Here is a 21,137-nt window from a genome sequence, read left to right as displayed (position 1 = left end):
GCTAATAGAGCAATGCTTCTCAATGTGTGGACACACTACCATTGGTGGTCCACAAGAAAATTTGTGGGGACACACTGGCAAATGTTTTAATAGTTATGTATTTGTTTTCCTGTGTACTAAGAAAAATAAATACTTAGCACACAAAATCTGTGTTCTCAAAAATATTACTTTTTGAGGATGGGTAAAAATTATGGTATTATTAGTAATTCCTTTACTTAGAATGCTCATCCATCTCTCTTGTTTGTCTTTGCCTCATCAGTAAGTTCTTCCCTGACCCAACTTTCAGACAGTTTTAGTTGGTTCTCCCTCTGGTCCCCATAATGTTTTTCACATATCTCATTTATATCACATTTCAGATTACAGTGTGATTTTTATAAGCACACTTATTTTTATTAGAGTGTGAGCTTTTCAAGAATCAGAGTCAAATCTTTGTATCCTTAGAGCCTGATACAGAGGTTGGACCCTTGTAGTGCTCAATTAATATTTGTGGAATTAATGCATATGAATTACAACTGTGGTCAGGATAATTACATTCTACAAGCATTGATCTAGTAGCTATTTCTCAGTTGGAGGCACGATGGCAGGGTATCTCAGGGAGAACTGAAAATTTAAAACTACAAGACAGGAAACCAAGCATAATTAATTCTCTATTTGATTAATTACATTAGCAAAATTTTATATGCTGAGTTTTCTTACAATAATAGATTTCTGATCTAAGATTCAAAAGCAGAATTACTGAAAAAAAATAAAGGTTGAAAGAACTGAAGTTTAATTAAGAGAGCAGAGGCTCTGGAATCAAACTGTTTTGAATTTGAATTCTTACTCAACAATTACTAGCTTTATCATCTGTATACTGAGGACCAGAGATAATTCATATGAAGCCTAACAAAGTACTTTATACATAGTAAGATCCTGGTAAGTGGAAGCTGTTATTATTAATTTAAAGCATATCTTACTAATTATATACAACTAGTAATTCTGTGAGGTCTAGCCTAAGAGAAAAATATAAAGAAGTCCAGTTCTCCCCTCTTACTTTGTTACCATTCTTACTCCAACCCTCTGTCATGATAGCATTATGATCATTACCTTCCAGACTTATGCCAACCACCAGTTTAAAGCACACCTGGTCTCTCTCTCCGAAGTTCCTGGTATAAATCTTCCCTATACAAGGAAATAAATCATTTTCTAATTCACACTTTCCTGGTGGCAAGGAGATAATTGTTTAAATTTAAAAAGTTTTTTCATCTAATTTCTACTGGGTTAGAGTAAATCAGAATGCTGTCAAGCCAGGAAAGTACTTAATTAAGTAGAGAAAGTGACAATGAGTCAGCGTACTTTGTTGGGAAAATTACAGGCCAAAAGTTTAAGTAGGAGACCAGATTTCTAGTCTCTACTTTGCTAATAACTTACTTAGAAACTTTAGGTGAGTTGTTTAACTGCTCTAGCCTCAACTTCCTTACCTGAAGATGGTAAGTTCTATGCCACCAAGACACTGGCTTATATTTTCAAAAAAATAAGGCTGTATCCCCCACTCACTCCTGAAACCAAAATAAATTCCAGAGGACTGAACAAATATTTAACTATAAAAAGTAAAACTATATAATTTATAAAGAGAAGTGTAAATGGATTTGTTTATACCTGTGGAATAGAGAAACTCTTCTAAAGGAAAACACAACCAGAAGTAATAAAGGAAAATAATAAGACTACATAAAAGCTTAAGTTTTCTCTCTAGAAAAAAATACCACTATTAAGAGCTGAAAAAATGAAAGAGAAAATCCAGTAGAAAAAGAAAGGATATGGTCGAAAAATTCACAGACAGGAAATACAAATGGTCATCAAACATATGAAAAAATGTTCAGCTTCACTCGTAATTAAAGATATGCAAATCAAAAAAAGCCATTTCAATCTATTCAATTTTTAAAAATGAATAATTTTTCAGGTACCAAATGCTGTAATGTCGAAGTGAGCATGCTTCTGTGTCAGAGTGTAAATTGGTGCTGCTCTCCAGTGCCAGTTCTTGCCACCTGTCTCTGAAGTACTTCTTTCCCAATCATTCTCAGAGATGACCCTCTTCCACTATTCCTATTTTCTGATTTGGCGTCCCACAGCCACTTTATAGTCTGGGACACTATGTGCAAATAGGTACTGTTTTCCGTCACACATCATGTCACCTCCTCTGCTTTCTGGAAAGTTCAAAGTTCCTTCAATATGGCTCTTTTTCTCTCTCCTACTCTTTGGAGTCTCTTCTCTAATAAATAAGTTCCACAAATTCCAAGAACCTAGCCAGTGTAATTTTCAAATAGTCATTAGCAGTTGGCTGCCTGGAAGAAACGAAGACTTGAGTAAGCTCTTAAAATGTAAACAAAGCAAAAATTAATATTCAAGACATTAATCTTACCACAGTTATTTTAAAGATGAAATTAAGATAACCAAATATAATAGAATGCTACATTTATAGACAAAAATTAGCATAAACTCACAAAACAATGTTTCTGTTTTCAAGAGCTATACAAATATTAATATTTTTCACAGAGCAAAACCCATCTCACAAACCGAAAAAGCATGAACCATATATATTTTATTACCTTTTTTATCTCCAGTGTGGGCCTTATTCAGAAGAAATTAAGTGCTAAATGGTATCCAATCTTACAATAAATTTAGAAGTAAACTAGAACATAAAAACAAATAGGAAACTGAAGGAGTAATTATATTTTCCCTTAAACATGAATTGATCATGTGTCTGTATAGGAAGTAGACTAAACAATATATATATTCCAACAAGTAAACTATTTAGAGAGCATATTTTTAAAAATATTATCTTATTTCCACTTAGGCAATTTAACCCTGAAACCAAGGGAAGGAGTTCCAAAGATATGCTTCGTTTATTGGAAATAATGAAAATATGTAAATGTGGATTTATACTATCGTCATTAAAATTTGTGAGAATTGAGCATGTCCATTTGCTTGAATTGTTACTCATTTCAATATAAAATATAATCTTTTTAGGTTTTGAGTAGGTGTAAATGATTGAAGCATGTCAGCTATTTAACGAAGGAAGTGAGCATAGACTGAATAAAAAACGGATAGAAATAAACAAACAAAAAAGAATGATTCCTTGAAAAACAAGTAAATGTGAGAATGTCACCATGTCCTTAGAAGGTAAGAACACACACACACAGACACACACACACACACATATATATATGATGCCTCCAAATATGACTCTTAAGACATAAATTTTAACGATTCCTCCTTAGTGAATCTCCCTTTCTTTCTTCCTTCCTGTACTCTACCTTTGCTGTGCATTCTAGAGCATTTTAAAATTTAATACCTTTGTTGAAGAGCCATTTGTCCTTTTATCCTCTTAAAGGACTATACAGTTAATGTTAGCAATAGCATAGATTGCCAATTCCCCATACAAGAAAATCTACTTGAGCTCTACTACTTCATCAGAGTGTTCATATCTACACTTTGAGGATTAAAGACAACTAGTTTTAACATCATTTTATCTCACCTTAAATGTGTCTAAGTTAAAGCAAGCTCCAGTTGATGGCCCATGTGTTTCAAATAATTTACAACAAAATGAAACAATTCGTAGGTTATATGAAGCTTGTTATAAAATGATAAGTAAGGCTCTAAGTGAATGGATAAAGCCCAAAACAGGAAAAGGAAAAAAAAAATCCTAGCATAACACAAACTGAAGAAGATCAATTGTTACAGACATCTAAAAAATCGCGTTTAACTAGCTTTTGGTTAAAATGCCATCAGTTTACTAAATTGAATATTTTTCTTAATAAAGATGTTGGTTTCTAACACACAACCTATTTGACAGGTCACCACTATTCTCTCATGAAGGGTGATTATTTCTAATCAACCCTCACTAGTGAACAGTTGGACTACACCCAAAACTGATCTATTCTTGAAAATAGGCTCTTGTCTCATATAGGCAGCCTGGGGCATTTATCAATTCTTGAATTCTTGTTTCATTTCTTTTTGTAAGAGTAACCAGCATTAGTGAACTTTCTAAGGAGAAAAAGCCTGAACATTAAGGCCAATTAAAATAAACAAAGTGAGAATATAATTGCTTTAAACTAAAGATGTCATTTTTTCAATGTGCCACAATAGCCGCACAACTTCAGAAGTGTCACAATCTACATTTCCATATTTTAAAAGCTATGAATTAATATCTGTGCTTCTATAAGTTGAGGATGAAGGTTAAACGTTCCTATCATATTAAGATTTTAAAAGTCTTCTATTTCATGCAAAAAACATAGATATCAACTATACCAAAAGTATAAATTAAGTTCAATAGATAGGATTTAGTAAATACCCTAGAAATTTTCTAAGAGAGTAGATATTAGGTGCTCTTACCACAAAACAATAATTTTTTTGTTGTTGAATATGTTGACTTGCTTGACCGTAGTAATCATTTCATTATATGTATATCAAAACATCATGTTGTACATCTTAATATATACAATTAATCTTTTAATTTTAAACAATAACTATGTATATAAATAAATTTAAGGGAAGCTGAAATCTTATAAAGTAAGAAAGCTTGAAACTCTTTTCAAGTAAATGATGACACCTACTGGATGTTAGAAATCTTCAAATAACATTTAACCAATAATGAATCTCATCCGCAATTTTATCTGAAAACCTCTTTGCTGGCAAGGGAAAGAAGAAAACATGGGCAAGCATTTGGACATTCAAGATTAAAAACTCACATTCACCAGACTTACTTTAGACCAAAAAACAAATAAAGGAATAAGGTAAAAAGTAGTTTCTCTCTTCTGAATTTTCTACTTTCTTGAGGTATAGAAAACTGACTAGAGAATACAAGTTTAAGATCATAGATGAGTGAGGATCCAATGAATCAGTAAAAAGATATATCTGAAGTAGGTTGACAGCCAGAGTTTCATCTTGAGTTTTAAGGTCATTGAGATGGAACATAATTCGTGTTTACCAAATGTGTCATTTAGTCATTAACATTTCTGTATAAACTGTGTAATTGCTGATATCACAACCGTAGATAAAATTTTTAGTAAAAAAGTGAAAAAAACTGCCTGATTTTTTTTTTTTTTTTTTGAGACTGCGTCTTGCTCTGTCACCCAGGCTGGAGTGCAGTGGCATGATCTCGGCTCATTGCAACCTCTGCCTCCCAGGTTCAAGCGATTCTCCTGCCTCAGCCTCCCAAGTAGCTGGGATTACAGGCGTCCACCACCACACCCCACTAATTTTTGTATTTTCGGTAGAGATGGGGTTTCACCATGTTGGCCATGTTGATCTCGAACTCTTCACCTCGGGTGATCCACCCGCCTCGGCGTCCCAAAGAGCTGGGATTACAGACGCCAGCCACCACACCCAGCCAACTGATTAAATTTTAATAGATGATCTTTGGCAAGTCATTTAAGCTCTCTGGGCTTGTGTTTATTCATCTGTATTCCAAGGGTATTGAAACTAGAAAATCTCTATTAGTATCTGCTAAACTTGAATGTCTGAAAGCCTAAAAATAGCATTCTTTTAAATTGTTACTTTAAAAGTCGGTAGAAATTTTACAAATAGAAACATAAAATGTATTATATTCCTTTTACCCCTAGAAAGCAGCTCAATTTACTTTTACCACTGGAAAAATAATCTATCTATCATATCAGTGGCCACTCTTTAATTCAGTATTTTATTAGTCTTTGGCCTGCTGCAAATAAACATAGGACATAGGAAAATTTGGGTCACCAGAATTACAGTTTTTCCAGAGTCAGTCTCAGCTAAGTGGCATCATCAATTCAAATAAATTTCTCATATCAATCTTAAACAAGGCTCAGAAATAAGTGTATTGATGTCTTTGGCTCACTGTAGACTTGGATTTATTTTACCCTCTGAAAATACCAACAAAAAAAATCTAAAACACTGTATTCTAATAATATGATAGAATTCTTGCATTATTTGCTGACAATAGTATATAGTTTTCCAATTTTTTATTTTATTAAAATACAACAGGAATAATAATGGTGTTGCATGAGGTCAAAATTAGAGATATTTTAACAGAGAAAATAAAGTATTTCTTACTAGTCAATCAGTATTTTTGAGATCCCATTGCATGCAAAGTAGTGTATCTAGAATGCTTTTAATTAATCATATATATATATATAATTTTAAACTATGAATATACAGAACATTTGAAGACATGTTTTATCTTGGCTGTTTAGCATTCCTTTTCTCATAAATACATAATATTTTCTTTTGGATTCTCTGTCAATATATCTTAATGTTGGTGTCTTCAATCCGTAAATTTTCATATCTTCCTGTGTCATTTTTAACTGGTTACTAAATGGACACGTTACAGTTCCTGTAAATTTTGGGAGTGGTAGTAGGCATGCTTAATAGCCAGGTAAAATTAGGGAATTCTGTGGAGAATTGTCAGGCAATCAATTTTCCTAGTCATTAATAAATTAAAAAGAGAAACAAGCCAACGTACTCTTAGAAAAAAATAGTCCAGTAAAAAGTCTCACTTTGACAATTACACAAAAATAACCTTTTTACTCTGGAATAATTTATCAATTTTAGAAAAATATATTGTAAAAGTAGTAAATTCTACAGAAGGTATGTAGAGTGTGATGTGCTGAGTAAATATTTAGGCAAAAGGAAATAAGTATATACAAGTTTGACCCAATTTGAAGAAGTTTGATGGAGTGGTTGGGAAAAAAAGGAAAAATCAAGCTTGCTTGTGTCCTATGAGTAGTACAATCTAAATTGTATAGTATAACAGGAGGGAAGAATTTCTTAGGGCTAAAATGATTGAAGAAGGCTTTTGTCAAAGAGGTGATATTTGGATTGGGTCTGAACAGTTTGGTAAACATTTGATAGGTGAAGATATTTGAGAATGGGGCTGCAGTCAGAGGTAATAATACTGCAAAGGCAAAGAGCCTAAACAGGTTTGCTAATGTAAAGGACCACTCTGGTTAATGGTTAGAAGGAAGAACATGAGGAAATGGGGGATTGGGGTCAAGAAACAGAAGAATGTTTCACACTTAGAAAATGTTCTTTTGCATGCATGACTATTTTTTCTATTTAATAAGATATAAATCACAGTTGCAACACGTTAGCCTTCAAGAAGGAAAAACTGGCCAAAAAAGAAAATTGCTGACAAATTTAAGAGGAGTTTTAGAGCTCACTGACCTGCACATTATGCTTTGCTTCTCTAAGCTTTACCTTCCAAGGCTCTTCAAGATAATTTGTTCCAACCCACTTGGACTAGGCACTATGTTCCCTGAACAAGTACAACCTTTTCCTGCCGCTGCATTTGCTATAATGTACTACCGAACTGTTCACAGGCAAGCCAAATTCCACTTCCTCAATCAAACCCTTTGCCAAGTTACCTTAGTCCTAAAAGATCCTTCCCTCCTGTTTTATTATTGAATTTAGATTGCACCATTCAGATAATACAATCAGCTTTGATTTGTAAATAGGTATGCATCTGTTTGCTCAATCCTACAAAATTATAAAATTCCTTAAAGACAGAAGCTGTGTAATGCAACTTTGCATGCTACAGGGTTTCGCATTTTCATAAGCTAGTCTACAAAAACAAAATCCGACTCACAAAATAATGCTAAATAAGAATTTGTTGAATGGATGCATTCCACTGCTGACACATTTTCATTCCCTTCATTTTTCTTCTTATCCTTATGAGGCAATCCTTATATTAAAATCAATTTTTATGCTTATCTTCTAACTGTTGGAGAATAAAATGATTGAAACATATCTAAGTTCACCCAGGAATGCTTTTACCATAAGGGCAAAAAGTGACATCAGGAACATCTAGGGATTATCCCAATAACTGTGGACGAAGGAAGCAATTTAAATATCTTTCTGATTTACTTACTTGAATTAGAATGCAGTATGAAGTTGGGGGAAGGAAACTGAGCAGCAGTCACGCAGGCTCATTCTACCTGATCTATGTAATTCCATACTATCAGTGCTGGGGAAGAATGGGCAATAATAATAATAATAATATAAATATATAACAAAATAAAAATAATATAGCAATAGTAAATATAATAATTATAATGGGTTATTCTGTTAGGCTGTATTTTTGCTTGAAGGGATGGTTTGGCACTCTGTAGCAGATACAGTGTTTATCTCTTAAACTGATTATTCCAAATTTTTTAACCTACATGAACACAAATGAATTCTTCCTAAAGTAACTGTTCAAAAGGTTAAATTTCTTTTGTGATTAACCCTCCAGGATAAGGATTTGGGGTTGTTGTTTGGGAGCACTTTTATACACAGGTAGCTCTTACAACAACCACATCAAGGCGCCTCTGAGAAAGGGCGGTGGGGAATTAGATCCTCTATTTTAATCATATTTATTCCCAAGTAATTTATTCATAAATCTCCACCTCAACCCTGAAACCTTTAGGTCTCAGAAACTGACACTGAAAGGCACCTATAAGCCTCTCTTACAGTCGAAAGTCCCCTAAATATGTCTGGGACTAGAGTGACGCTATGGAGACATTCTCCTTTGGCAAAAATTTTAAAGGGCCGCCTAGAAACTCAGTAATGAAGATACTTAATATTTTTAGACAATCTTTTTAAATATCAAAATTCTTGCAAAAAAGTCCATGATGAACAAAATATCAAAAATTTAAATAAAGACAGGATCATACCCTGCACTTGCGTGACTCACCTCACTCGCCTCATCCTAGTCTCCTGGGTTTTTGTCACAAGCTTAAATTTTGTGCCTGAGGCGAGTACCTCAATCGCTTTATGCTAGTCTAGGTTCTGAGTCCTAAACACTTTCGTGGATAGCACCTTCTTGAGTCCTTTCACTAAATGCAACCTTCAGATTAAAAATCTATTCTCAGTGTTTTTCATTTGGATAGACCTCTGCTATTACACATTTCCCTCGGAGTCCCGCTGAATTCTTGGTATACCTCCTCCAAGTGGGATAACGGTATAGCTCCCGGTTTTGTCGCTACTCTCCACCTGCGGAAAACACGCCATTTTGGCACCCTCCTCTTGCCAGCACCACAGTTCTGCTTTGGCAGGATGTTCCCACACCAGAGAAACATCTCCACTCTTTTGCGCTTTCTGAATGAATGTTCTTGTCGGTTCAACACCATCCCGCCAAAGGTGGCAGGGAAAGACCGGAGCCCAGACTCAACTGGTCTTAAAAGCACTTTCCCCGCTAGGAATAGGGAAGGGTGGCGGGTTTGGAGGCTGTGAAGAAAGCAAGTGTTGTGGCTTTCGCCTGTCATTATAACATAAAAGAAAAAAAAACTGATCAAGTCAGCTCTGGCTTTCCTGCCGTTCTTATTCCTGATCGCTTAGCCCTTGCTAAGTTCGCGTGCTCCGCCACTACACCAGCGGTTAGAGCCGACAGGGAACGAGGGCTTCGGGCAAGTTCGCGGGCCACGCCCCTCAAAGCCGGCTGCCTCTCCTTATTGGCCTGAGGGCCTGTCACTCCAATGTGGCTCCCACTCCGGTTAACCATTCACGTAGTTTGGTTGCGTCTTGGCGTGTTTAATGTTGCCAATAACGAGGGATTTTTTTTTTTTTTTTTCAGAGGAGAGTACAGGTCGTGCTGCAATTAGTTCATTGAAAACTCATTTGCTCTTGGAGCAGTCAGGCAGTGACTGCCTTCGGCTTTTTTTCTGCTGACTAAGATCTCCTATAGAGAGCTACAACAATGCCCAAAAGAAAGGTAAGTGAAATGGAAAGACAGACGGGGAATGAGCTGCTGAGTTACCTATTTCCTAATAGGAAGAATTTATTTGTTTGTTTGGTTTTTTTTAAAGCTTTTTGGCTTCTTCCATTTTGTGATGTAATGAAACGGAAAGGGGGAGAAGGGCAAAGAGCAGTCGGTGTAAGGTTTAGGATGGTCTTGCATGCAACTGGTAGTTCACTTTTGGAGTGTTTTGTTTAAGGAGAGAATCTCTTGAAAGGTGTCTCCATGCTGAATTACAAACAGCCATAGCGCTGGGCTGTCGCTTCCTACCCCAACCCCCTTCCTCCGCTTACCCTATTGGAGAACACTTCTCCCAACCATACTTCAGTTTCCTCCTCTGCCACCGGCTTTTCTCCGGGAACCGTCCCGTCTGGGGAACGAAAGCCATGGCTTTCTCCTGTATTTGCCTTTGTTCTTCCCGTTTTCTTTTTTCTTTTTTTTTTTTTTCCTTCCCTCCTCCTCCACTTCTTGTCAGGCCAGATGGCTATGCAATGGTAATCCTGTGCCATTAGGCGGCGCAGACTTCAAACTGTCCTAGAGAACAGAGATTCACCGCTGTAATTAGAAACTTTAGGGGTGAGAAAGCTGGACCTTTCCAAGCTCTTTAGCTAAAGATGGGAAGATTATAAGGAGGCAGCGTCGGATAAACTTGCTGATGTTGGGGTAGCATGGATTTGTTCACTTTAGTAGTGCAGAATTGATCTGAGCCTTTCGAGCTCCACAGGTCTTCTGCAAACCCTCACTTCACAATTCCTGGCTCCTCGCAGACAGGAAACAAGTTCACGCTCGGCGTTTTTTTTCTTAGTCCCCTAGAAGTGAAATCGAACGCTGTTTCATTGCTTGGTAAAACCGTATAACACTATGCTAAGACATTATGATTGTTTTTGGATTATTCCTATAAACAACTCCGCCTTCCTTATTCCTAAAACATAGGAATAATACTGAAATTCCCCCGTGCTCTGTGGCTGTATGAATCGTGCAATAGCTTGATAATTCTCAGGCTAAAGGGCTGCTCAGATATGGAAAACAACTGTTTCTAATCACCATCCCCCCTTCCTGAGATTCCCGCCACTGTGCTTTTCTATACTTGTGCAGTAGGTCTTGCTGTTTTCCAGAGCTGACAGCAACCTTAAAGCAGGTAGTGGCGGGAAGTTTTAAAATCGGCGGCCAGTTTCTTAGAATAAAGCATTGACTTTGTAACAAAGAGGTCTCCCCAAGAAAACGCTGTGGGGGCTGTAATTCTTGCATGCAAAACTTGGAGAAAATAGTCCAGAATCAGTGGAGAGGATAAGATAGGTACAATTGCATGGCAAACATAAGGCAAGAAAGCGAAATTGCATGAAGCTCCGCCTTCATTTGACCCACCCCCACATTTTTGGCTTTTACATTATCTAAAGCAGGTGGATTTCAAAATTACAAAGGTTTGCTTTTAGGAGATGCAATTTTCACAAAAGGATGAAATTAACTATCAATTGTGTAAAAGTATGTCTTGTGCATGCACTTGCATCTTGGTGCACATTAGTAAAACAGCAGTATGTAGCATGGTTCCTAAGAAACAACACGTGTCTACTTGAGCAGGAACCCAGGAGAAAGTAATAAGCAATTATATTGAAATTTGTAATCCGCAGGCAGTATTTTCTGATTTATGTGTTTATATCAATGACCTTATTTCTGTGTGGTTTTCTCCTCTGTGTAGGCTGCAGGTCAAGGTGATATGAGGCAGGAGGTGAGTTTCTTTAGTCTTAGCATCTATTAGGAAAAACCACTCGTTTTATAAACTTGACATAAGCAGCTAAAAAATAGATGCTGGTTGGTATATTTGTACAATATGAGTTCCAATATGGTATACCAGTGGGATCTCTCAAAAATATATATCCGAATTTCAGAAGAGAGGACTTTTTAAAATTGCCATTCAGAATAAAAGAAAAGGCTTTTTCACTTTTTTTTAATAGAAATGATGGTAAGGAAATATTCTTGACAATAGAGATGTGCTAATATTTTATTTGGGTGTTTTGTGGGTTAGACTATGATTTGGTGTGTGTACTTTACAGGCTTACATGTTGCTTACTTTAGAAAGTTGAGGCTCTAAATGACTGTTCACATATGTGAAACATTTCTTAAAGTACTATATAGTTTTTGTTATTGCATTGAATATATATTGTTCTAACTCCTAGAGTATGCCATCTTCTATATGTCCTACAAAGCGAGAATCATTGTTGTGCGACAATTATATTAAAGAAACCTCTCAGTTTACCTTTATGGCCTTGTTAATCTAATATTTTGGTCAATGCATGTTATTAATTTTAATCTAATTAATGCACAATAAAAATATACTGTGTGAAAAAAATGTATATATAGTAAGTATTAAAAACTGCAAGCTTCTTCGAATTTAAGACCTTATTGTGCTTGTTCAGATGTGGAGAGAACTTCTTCCTTTTAAGCAAAATAATTGCTTTGTCATTTAGCAAGAAAAGGCTATATTTTCATTTCTAAATGTGCTCCTTGTTACTAGCTACTGTGTTAATTTAGCCTAGCTGCTTAAGCTTAATTTGGGACTTTTTCCTTAGTATGTAAAGTGTTCAGAGGAGGGAAAAATCAAAACTTATATTTCTCTTGTATTTTCTAACCAAATTCACAATTACTTCTTTAATGACAATATTTATGTATTGTTACACCAAATATTTTGACCTCAATAAAAATAATTCTAGCTTTTTGTATCCATAATTCTCTTAACAGATTTTTGTTTTTAACTTATAGCCAAAGAGAAGATCTGCCAGGTTGTCTGCTGTAAGTAATCTTTTCAAAAAGCAGCCCATGTATTGTGAAATGTCATTTTAAAATTTAGGGAATCCTAAAATATTCAATACACGATTTATTTTTGAAGTTTTAAGAAAAACTTTCACACCAAGGAAATGTATTTTTTTTCCTAATACTCATTTATTTTAATTCAGAGGTTGGATTTCATTTTTAGCGTTCTTTCTTCAAATATGATTTTTTTCCTTTTCTTTTCTTTTCCCACAACTTGAAGCAGATGCTTGTGCCAGTTACACCAGAGGTGAAGCCTAAAAGAACATCAAGTTCAAGGGTAAATATTCAACGTAGAATATTGAAATAAATTTGCTTTTTTTTTTCAAAAATAATTTTTGAAAAGGCATACAGATGATCATTTTACTTTGCTTATATTTTGTTCAGTTAGTAATGTATTATATTCTATCATATGATACATGTAAACCCCTTGGGTGGGGATTATTTGTTCTGTTTTGTGATTGTCCACAGTGTTTTGACATTTTCACTGGGTGGAGACAAAACAATTTCAGTTGGATAGGCCCATTAAATGTACATGCCTTTGCTATCATATAGTGACAATACTGTTTCCCTGGGAAAACAAAAGGTGAAAACAGTAGTAACCCCAAAGTTATGCTTTGTAATAAAAGTAGTAACTAACATTTGATAATATTTTACAGTTGGCAAAGTATATAAGATTATATATAATTATATATATATAATATATATAAGATTATATATAATTATATATATATAATATATATAAGATGTATTTGCATATGTTAATTTTAAATGGACACAATTGATTTTGTATGGACTTATATACTCTGGTGTTGTGGCTAAAGGCATGTAGAAATAGATATAATCTCAATATTTAGTTTACTGCTAATTGCTTAATACATAAGAATATTGGTTGAATTCCTGAAATCATAAAAGGTTAAAGCTATGAGAAACATTAGAGAGCATCTAATCCTATCACTTTGTAGTTGAAGAAAGTATAAACTGTCATCATGTTCATAAATGAAATCCTTTATTAAAAAATATTGCTAAACTTAGGGCAATTGAAGTTTTAGTAATAATTGATATATTTAATGGTGACAAAAGAAAAGAAGGTTTTTTTTTCTGCATTTTACTTTTCAAGTCCACTATTATGTAAGGTTAAATATTCAACTTACTAGTTTTTAAAGCAGTAAATACAGCATATTTTCTTTTAAAAAGAAAAGTAAGGCCAGATGTGGTGGCTTACACCTGTAATCTGAGTACTCTGGAAGGTCGAGATGGGCAGATTGCTTGAACGTAGGAGTTTGAGACCAGCCTGGGCAACATAGCAAATCACCATCACCACAGAAAATACAAAAATTAGCCGGGCATGCCTGTAGTCCCAGCTGCTTGGGAGGCTGTTGTGGGAGGATTGCTTGAGCCTGGGAGGAGGAGGTTGCAGTGAGCAGAGATTGCCTCACTCCAGCCTGGGCGACAGAGGGAGTCCCTGTCTCAAAAAAAAAAAAAAAAAGGAAAAAAAAAGAAAAGAAAAGAAAAATAGGGCTAGACTAAAACATATACTGTATAACCATAGACTTTACCCTCCTTGGCTCTGTTTCTCATGTGTTAAAAGAGTAATAACTTATATCTAAATTACAAATTACAGTTTCTAAAGCATTTTTTTCATGTGTTTTCTCATTTTTTCCTTGTAACATCCCCGTAAGGTGGGTGGTATTACTCTCTTTTTATATATGAAAATAACAGCCTCAAAGATACTTATGCCTTTGCTCAAGATCACATCACATAAGCGGCAGATCTAGAATTCAAACACAGGTTTTCTGGCCCCTCAATCCAGTGGTCTTTCTATTACATACACAGGTAGGCAAAAAATTTTCTTGGTGAAGTCGTCATGAATCAGGGCATTCCAAACTTGTAGATACAAAGATTGAAACACATCACCATAAGGTCTTTTAAAAATATATCTAAATTGTTCTCACTAACAGCATTTCTCTTAATTATTACCAATGGAGGCATAACGATCAACAAAACCCTGTTCCTTATTAATTAGACTTGACAGAAATAAACTGACCCTCTCTAGACAGAGGGAATTAATTGATCAGTCTAACCTGATGCCAGCAGTTTGTCCTTGGCAGCAACTGGTCAGCATTCTAACTGGTTGCCTCTCATCTATATCACTCAACTTAAAAGGAAATTTATTTTGTTTATATCAAGGGAACATTGTTCATTTTTAATCCTGCTTTAGGCTTACAATGAAATTTACAATGAAGATATTATATGATAATTTTGTTGATACCAGATTTATATGTGATACTTTAAAGAGTTTGCATAAATTATTACAACAGCTGGTAAAATAATTGTGACCATTTAATCAACACAGCAGTTAAATTGTATATTTACTTTCATTGTTTTATATTGCTTGGCAGAAAATGAAGACAAAAAGTGATATGATGGAAGAAAACATAGATACAAGTGCCCAAGCAGTTGCTGAAACCAAGCAAGAAGCAGTTGTTGAAGAAGACTACAATGAAAATGCTAAAAATGGAGAAGCCAAAATTACAGAGGTATTTTCTAATGTTAACAGTTTTATCTATTTGAAAGTTTAACAATGGGTACAACTGAAAGAAATCCTATTTGCCTTTTAGTTTATAAGTTGGAAAAAAATTAAGTGAGCAGTGGTTCTATAGTATAATGGTATCTAAGAGGAAAATAAAATTAACTTAAAATATGAGAATTTAGAGGGACCAGTAGTGCGAGCAGTGGCTTAGCATTGCTGTTACTAGAACAATGCCAATGATTATGACTTAGTACTAACATAACGACCTTCTTATTAAATACAAGCCAATCTTTATTCCTTTTATCAGCACACAGGCTATTTGTAAATCCCTTTTCCAGAATTTATGATTCTTTTATTTCCTCTGTAGATGGCAAAGCAAATCATTATATAAATGTTTTTAATCTTATTTTGCATATTTAATGCATACAACATTTTTAGGTATTGTAATAAAACACTGAAAATGGGTGTAGCCACCAAATCTATAAACCAAACATATGCAAATATGGAAAATCTTTTGTAAGTTATCTTATAATATCTGGTACAGTACTTTTCAAGTAATTTTTACATAAAAAAATCATTATTATAGAAACAAAATATGTTATTTTTCCAAGGACTATATTTTGTTTACATGCATAGTCCTCATTAAGAATTGCTGATACAGAATAAATATATGTCATTCTTTAAGTATTTACTTTGTGCTTCTTCATATTTGAAATAAAAAGTATTTATAAGTGTTTCTGTATTTATTGTTTCAAATATCTATTTGCAGATATTTCTGTGGACATATTTTAGTTAATCTCATTTCTTAGAATGTTTTCTCATAATGTGATATTTAGCAGGCTTCTTTCACAGGAAAGTTACTTTCTTTAAATGAAGTATTAGTCTTTCTGTGAAATAGATATAATCCAGTGTAAATATTTAGGGGAAATTGTTCTAAATTTACAGACAGAATCTTGTTTTTCTTTTCACTATACATACAGGCACCAGCTTCTGAAAAAGAAATTGTGGAAGTAAAAGAAGAAAATATTGAAGATGCCACAGAAAAGGGAGGAGAAAAGAAAGAAGCAGTGGCAGCAGAAGTAAAAAATGAAGAAGAAGATCAGAAAGAAGATGAAGAAGATCAAAACGAAGAGAAAGGGGAAGCTGGAAAAGAAGACAAAGATGAAAAAGGGGAAGAAGATGGAAAAGAGGATAAAAATGGAAATGAGAAAGGAGAAGATGCAAAAGAGAAAGAAGATGGAAAAAAAGGTGAAGACGGAAAAGGCAATGGAGAAGATGGAAAAGAGGAAGAAGACAGAAAAGAAACAGGAGATGGAAAAGAGAATGAAGATGGAAAAGAGAAGGGAGATAAAAAAGAGGAGAAAGATGTAAAAGTCAAAGAAGATGAAAAAGAGAGAGAAGATGGAAAAGAAGATGAAGGTGGAAATGAGGAAGAAGCTGGAAAAGAGAAAGAAGATTTAAAAGAAGAGGAAGAAGGAAAAGAGGAAGATGAGATCGAAGAAGAAGATGATGGAAAAAAAGAGGAGCCGCAGAGTATTGTTTAAAACTGCCCTATGTAGTTTCATAATTTGGTAACATGTACCTTCATGTTGTAAAGTTAATAGAGATAAATATTTTTATCAAAAATTTTATAAACACAGCCTTTCTTTAGCATTGATTTAATTTCAGAACATCTTCATATTGATTATTAGCCATAAAGTTTCTAACATGAAACATTTATCTATAAATTTTGTGATTATAGTAGTGGAATATATAGAAAAAAATATGCTTTCAACTTTGTGAGTGAATTTCGTGTTGTGTAAGTTATATGTCAAATCTCTGAATTTTAATTTTACTCTTTTATACGTGTGATAATTTCATAAAGTGAGGGATCCCAAAAAAAGAGTTCCATCCAACATTCTTGTTCTGCAGGTTGCTTTTATAAAGAAGGTGAACTATTTTCATGTAATGTTAAGAGTTAAACTTATCTTTCCCAAATATAACTTTATTATTAGCTTGGGAAAAATGAAATTGTATTCCCATTTTTAAAATAAATACAAATGTTTATTTCAGAAGGGCAGTTTTGATTATATGTGAATGCACAAATTTTACTGGATTTATCTTAATAAAAAGACTCTTTGACAATGATTGTGTTTTGTTATATCTTCAAAAATGTAGCTAGTGAAATATTGTGCTTAATTGTTTTCTATTGTGTTATTCATGAAAATATTTAATATTCACTGACATAAAATTAATATAAAGTAAAATTCACCATTTTAATTATAATAAAAATAAAGTATATAATTCAATGGTTGTCAGTATATTCACAATGTTGTGTCCACTGTTTAATTCCAGAGAATTTTTATCACCCAAATAAGAAACAAAGCACCAATTAGCAGTCTCTTCCCATTTTCGCCCAACTTATCCCCCACCTCCATCCCTTGGCAACCACTAATCTGCCTTCTATCTCTATGGATTTGCCTATTCTGAACATTTAATATAAATGGAATCACATAATATGTGTGTGGCCTTTGGTGTCTGGCTTCTTTAACTTAGCAAAACGTTTTCAGGTCAATCTCCATTGTAATTTGTATCATTACAGCAGGTCTCAATTTTGTTCAATGCTGTTTGGTTATAATTTTGATGAGAAAATAGATTCCCAGCTGGGGCCACTGTTTGTGGAGTTTGCAAGTTCTCACCATGTCTTCATGAGTTTTCTCCAGGTAGTTCAGTTTCCTCGTACATCCCAAAGAGGTGCATTTTAGGTTAACTGGCATGCCTAAATGATCCCAGTATGAGTGTGTGTGTGTGTGTGTGTGTGTGTGTGTGTGTGTGTGTGTGTGTGTGAGTTCCCTGTGATGGACTGGAGTCCGGTCTAGGATGGGTTCCCGCCTTGCCTTCTGAGCTGCTGAAATAGGCTGCAGCGATCCACTACTGTAAACTGGAATAAGCATGTAAATAATTATCTTGTTCTTATTGTTCTTAATTGTATGCATAGCTTATATTTATTTCAGTGTTTAATATTAGAAGTATTTTAGTCTTTAGAAGTTTGGTGATGCTGTAACCAGAAATATTTGGTAGGAACTTAACTCTTATCTATTTCAATTAGCCTGTTGGTAAAATTGGTTTCCTTATGTGTCGCTTAACTTAAAATTACAGTTTCTAAAAATCTGTCAACGATGTTAAGTGAGGACTTACTGTACTTTATTTCTTCTAATGCCTGAATAATATTCTGTTAATATACCACATTATGTTTGTTGATGGGCATTTGGGTTTTCTCCATGTTTTTTCAATTATAAACAATAATGCTGTGAACATTATTGTGCAAGTTTTTTTTGTGGATGTATTTTCTCATTTCTTCTGAGTATATATCTAGGAGTGAAGCTATTGGATCTTATAATAGTTCTATGCATAAATTTTTGAGGAACTTTTGGGCTTTTCCAAAGTGGCTTCAGCATTTTATATTTCTACTAGAAATTTATGAGTGTTCTAATTTCTCCACGTCCTTGCTAACACTTATTGCATGTTTTTATTACAGCCATTCTAGCAGGGTGATTTGGAGGTGATGCAAATCATATGATCTTGATTTGTATTTCTCTAATGATGTTGAGCATCTTCTGATGTGCTGGTTGGTCATTTGTATATCTTCTTTGGAGAAATGTCTATGCAAATCATTTTCCATTATTTAATTGGGTTGTCTCTTTAGCATTGAGTTCTAAGATATGTATATCTTTTACATACAAGTCCCTTGTCAGATATATGATTTGCAATATTTTTCTCCCATTCTGTGGTTTTCGTTTTCTTGATAGTGTCCTTGGATACACAAATTTTTAATTTTTATGATCAATTCATTTTTTTCTTTTATAGCTTATATTTTTGGTGGTATATCTAAGAATTTTGTCAAACCCTGGGTTACTAAGATGTACACATATGTTTTCTTCTAAGAGTTGTATACTTTTTTCTCATACATTTAGGTCTTTGGTACATTTTGTGTTAATTTTTGTATATGAAGTGAAGTAGGGATCAATTTTCACTCATTTACATTTGGCTATCCATTTGCCCAAGTATCATTTATTGAGAAAAACTATTCTTTCCCCAGTCAATGGCCTTGGCACCTGTGTCAAAATCAATAAACCACAGATGTATGGGTTTATTTCTGGACCCTGAATTTTGCAACATTGACCCATGTCAATCTTTGTCAGTACAAAAATTTTGATTACTGTAGTATTACAGTAAGTTTGACATCAGAAGTGTCAGTTCTCCAACTTTGCTCATTACTTCAGGTCTCTTGCAGTCCCACATAAATTTTAGGATTAGCTTGTCCATTTCTGCAAAAACAAGGCAGGGAGCAGTTGGTGTTTTGACTGGGGTTGCAATTAATATGCAGATCAATTTGGGGAATATTGCCATTTTAACAATACTAAATCTTCCAATCCATGAACACAGTATGTCTTTCCGTTTATTTAGGTTCTCTTTCATTTCTTTCAGCAATAATTTGTATTTTTTGGTGTACAAGACTCCCACCACTTCCTTGGTTAAATTTATTCCTATTAATCTTTGCTGGTGTAAGTGAAATTCTTAATTTCCATTTTGAATCATTCATTGGGAGGGTATAGAAATGCAACTGATTTTTGTATACTAATCTTGTATTCTGCAATTTGGCTGAACTTATTTATTAGCTGTAATAGGCATTTTGTGGAATTTTCAAGGTTTTCTATTTTACAATTATGACATCTGTGGAGATAGTTTTACTTCTTCCTGTCCAATTTTGATGACTTTATTTTTCTTGCCTAATTGTCCTGGCTTTAAAAAGACTTCACAATATTAAGAATAAAAAAGGAAATACGCAAAATGCAAGAGGTCTAACTTTCGAAACACAGACCTCTGACTCTACTTTTTCCAGGGCTGGCAAGTCCTTTACCATTTTACACCCTCTCTCAAACTTTGTACAATGCTACAGTTATCAAAACCAACCCCAAAGATCAGGTTGAACTTCTAGGCACCTTGCTTGGATCCCCTGCTTCCTAGCCACATTGTGCAACCACAGAGAATGGATTCATATAACATTCAACAGAGAAACTAGTCTCTTAAACACCTTGATGCCATTCATTATCAATGCAAAATGAAAATAATGATCTTGGCTTCCTCTTTAGAAACATATTCCAGGTTTCTAGCAGAATTGTGGTAATGGATTATCTTGAGTTTTCATGTGAAAGCTTGCCTTCTACAGAAGGAGGGTAGTCAGCTTCCCTGGGCAATGTTATTTTAACTACATGATAAAGCCCTTATATAGCAAGAATACTGTAATATACTAAAACAGGGTCATTTCTTCATACTATGTTACAAAAGTAACCTTTCTTCCTCAGGTCTTATTTTGTTTCTTGATGTTTAATTGGATTCTACTTTCCCTTTACCATCCAAACATTGCCTCACACAGTTTCTCTCCTAAAAGCCTCAACAACTGCAAGATGTGGAGGGAAGAGTGGGATAGGAGTGGTGGTAATTTATAAAAACAGTACACCATCACTGTAAGTGAAAGTGAATGTACATTACAAATCTACTGTAGTAGAACACTCTTTACCAAAGTTGGAGAGAAATAGTCAATGGTACCAAAAAATCTATAAGGAGCACTACACGGAAAAGTTGTTGAAAAAGGACTTTTGGTGCCTCTTTAGTAATATGAGACATATTTTGTTAATTATCTCATTTGCAACATAAGTTTTCAGTAACATATAATGCTGACTTAGACAATAATTGATTTTCTGAGTATATACTGCTGAAGTTTTAATCTAAAATTTTCTGGTGACACTGTAAAGTGTTTACCCCTAAGCTTTATTTTGTCTGGTAGGGAGGCATTCCTCAGAGTCAACAGTTTTCTAATGGGAATAACCTTAGAAGTCATATTGTAATTAGATGCGAAAGTATGATTCTGTTTATCGTTTATTGTTGTTCCTTAAAAAAAGAACCATTAAATGTAATTCTTCTGGGGCATTTCTACTACATAAAAAAGGCCTGCTGTTAATGTTTCCTCCAATAATGTTTAAAATGTTCTATGCTGGTTATCATTAATCTTTGTTTTAAAAACCCATGTTTAAT

At 34.2% G+C, this 21,137-nt stretch overlaps 1 protein-coding gene across 3 annotated transcripts in view; it reads left to right on the top strand.

Moving 5' to 3' along the window:
* HMGN5 (high mobility group nucleosome binding domain 5) overlaps nt 1-17,189 on the top strand; it is an 87,864-nt gene extending 70,675 nt beyond the window's left edge. For 2 of the 3 annotated variants that reach the window (XM_055376913.2, XM_063702922.1), the window contains exons 2-7: nt 9,563-9,700; nt 11,421-11,450; nt 12,482-12,511; nt 12,753-12,809; nt 14,932-15,069; nt 16,043-17,189. In XM_055376913.2, coding sequence (XP_055232888.1) covers nt 9,686-9,700; nt 11,421-11,450; nt 12,482-12,511; nt 12,753-12,809; nt 14,932-15,069; nt 16,043-16,606 — 834 coding nt within the window. In that variant the 5' untranslated portion in view covers nt 9,563-9,685 and the 3' untranslated portion in view covers nt 16,607-17,189. The remainder of the gene's footprint in view (nt 1-9,562; nt 9,701-11,420; nt 11,451-12,481; nt 12,512-12,752; nt 12,810-14,931; nt 15,070-16,042) is intronic. The other variant, XM_004064451.5, reaches the window with a different exon arrangement.
* The last annotated feature ends 3,948 nt before the right edge of the window (nt 17,190-21,137 follow it).

This window comes from Gorilla gorilla, chromosome X, assembly GCF_029281585.2.
Source record: "Gorilla gorilla gorilla isolate KB3781 chromosome X, NHGRI_mGorGor1-v2.1_pri, whole genome shotgun sequence".
Taxonomy (NCBI): Eukaryota; Metazoa; Chordata; class Mammalia; order Primates; family Hominidae; genus Gorilla; species Gorilla gorilla.
Note: the sequence above shows the minus strand (reverse complement) of the source record. Positions and strands in the feature narration are given on the sequence as shown.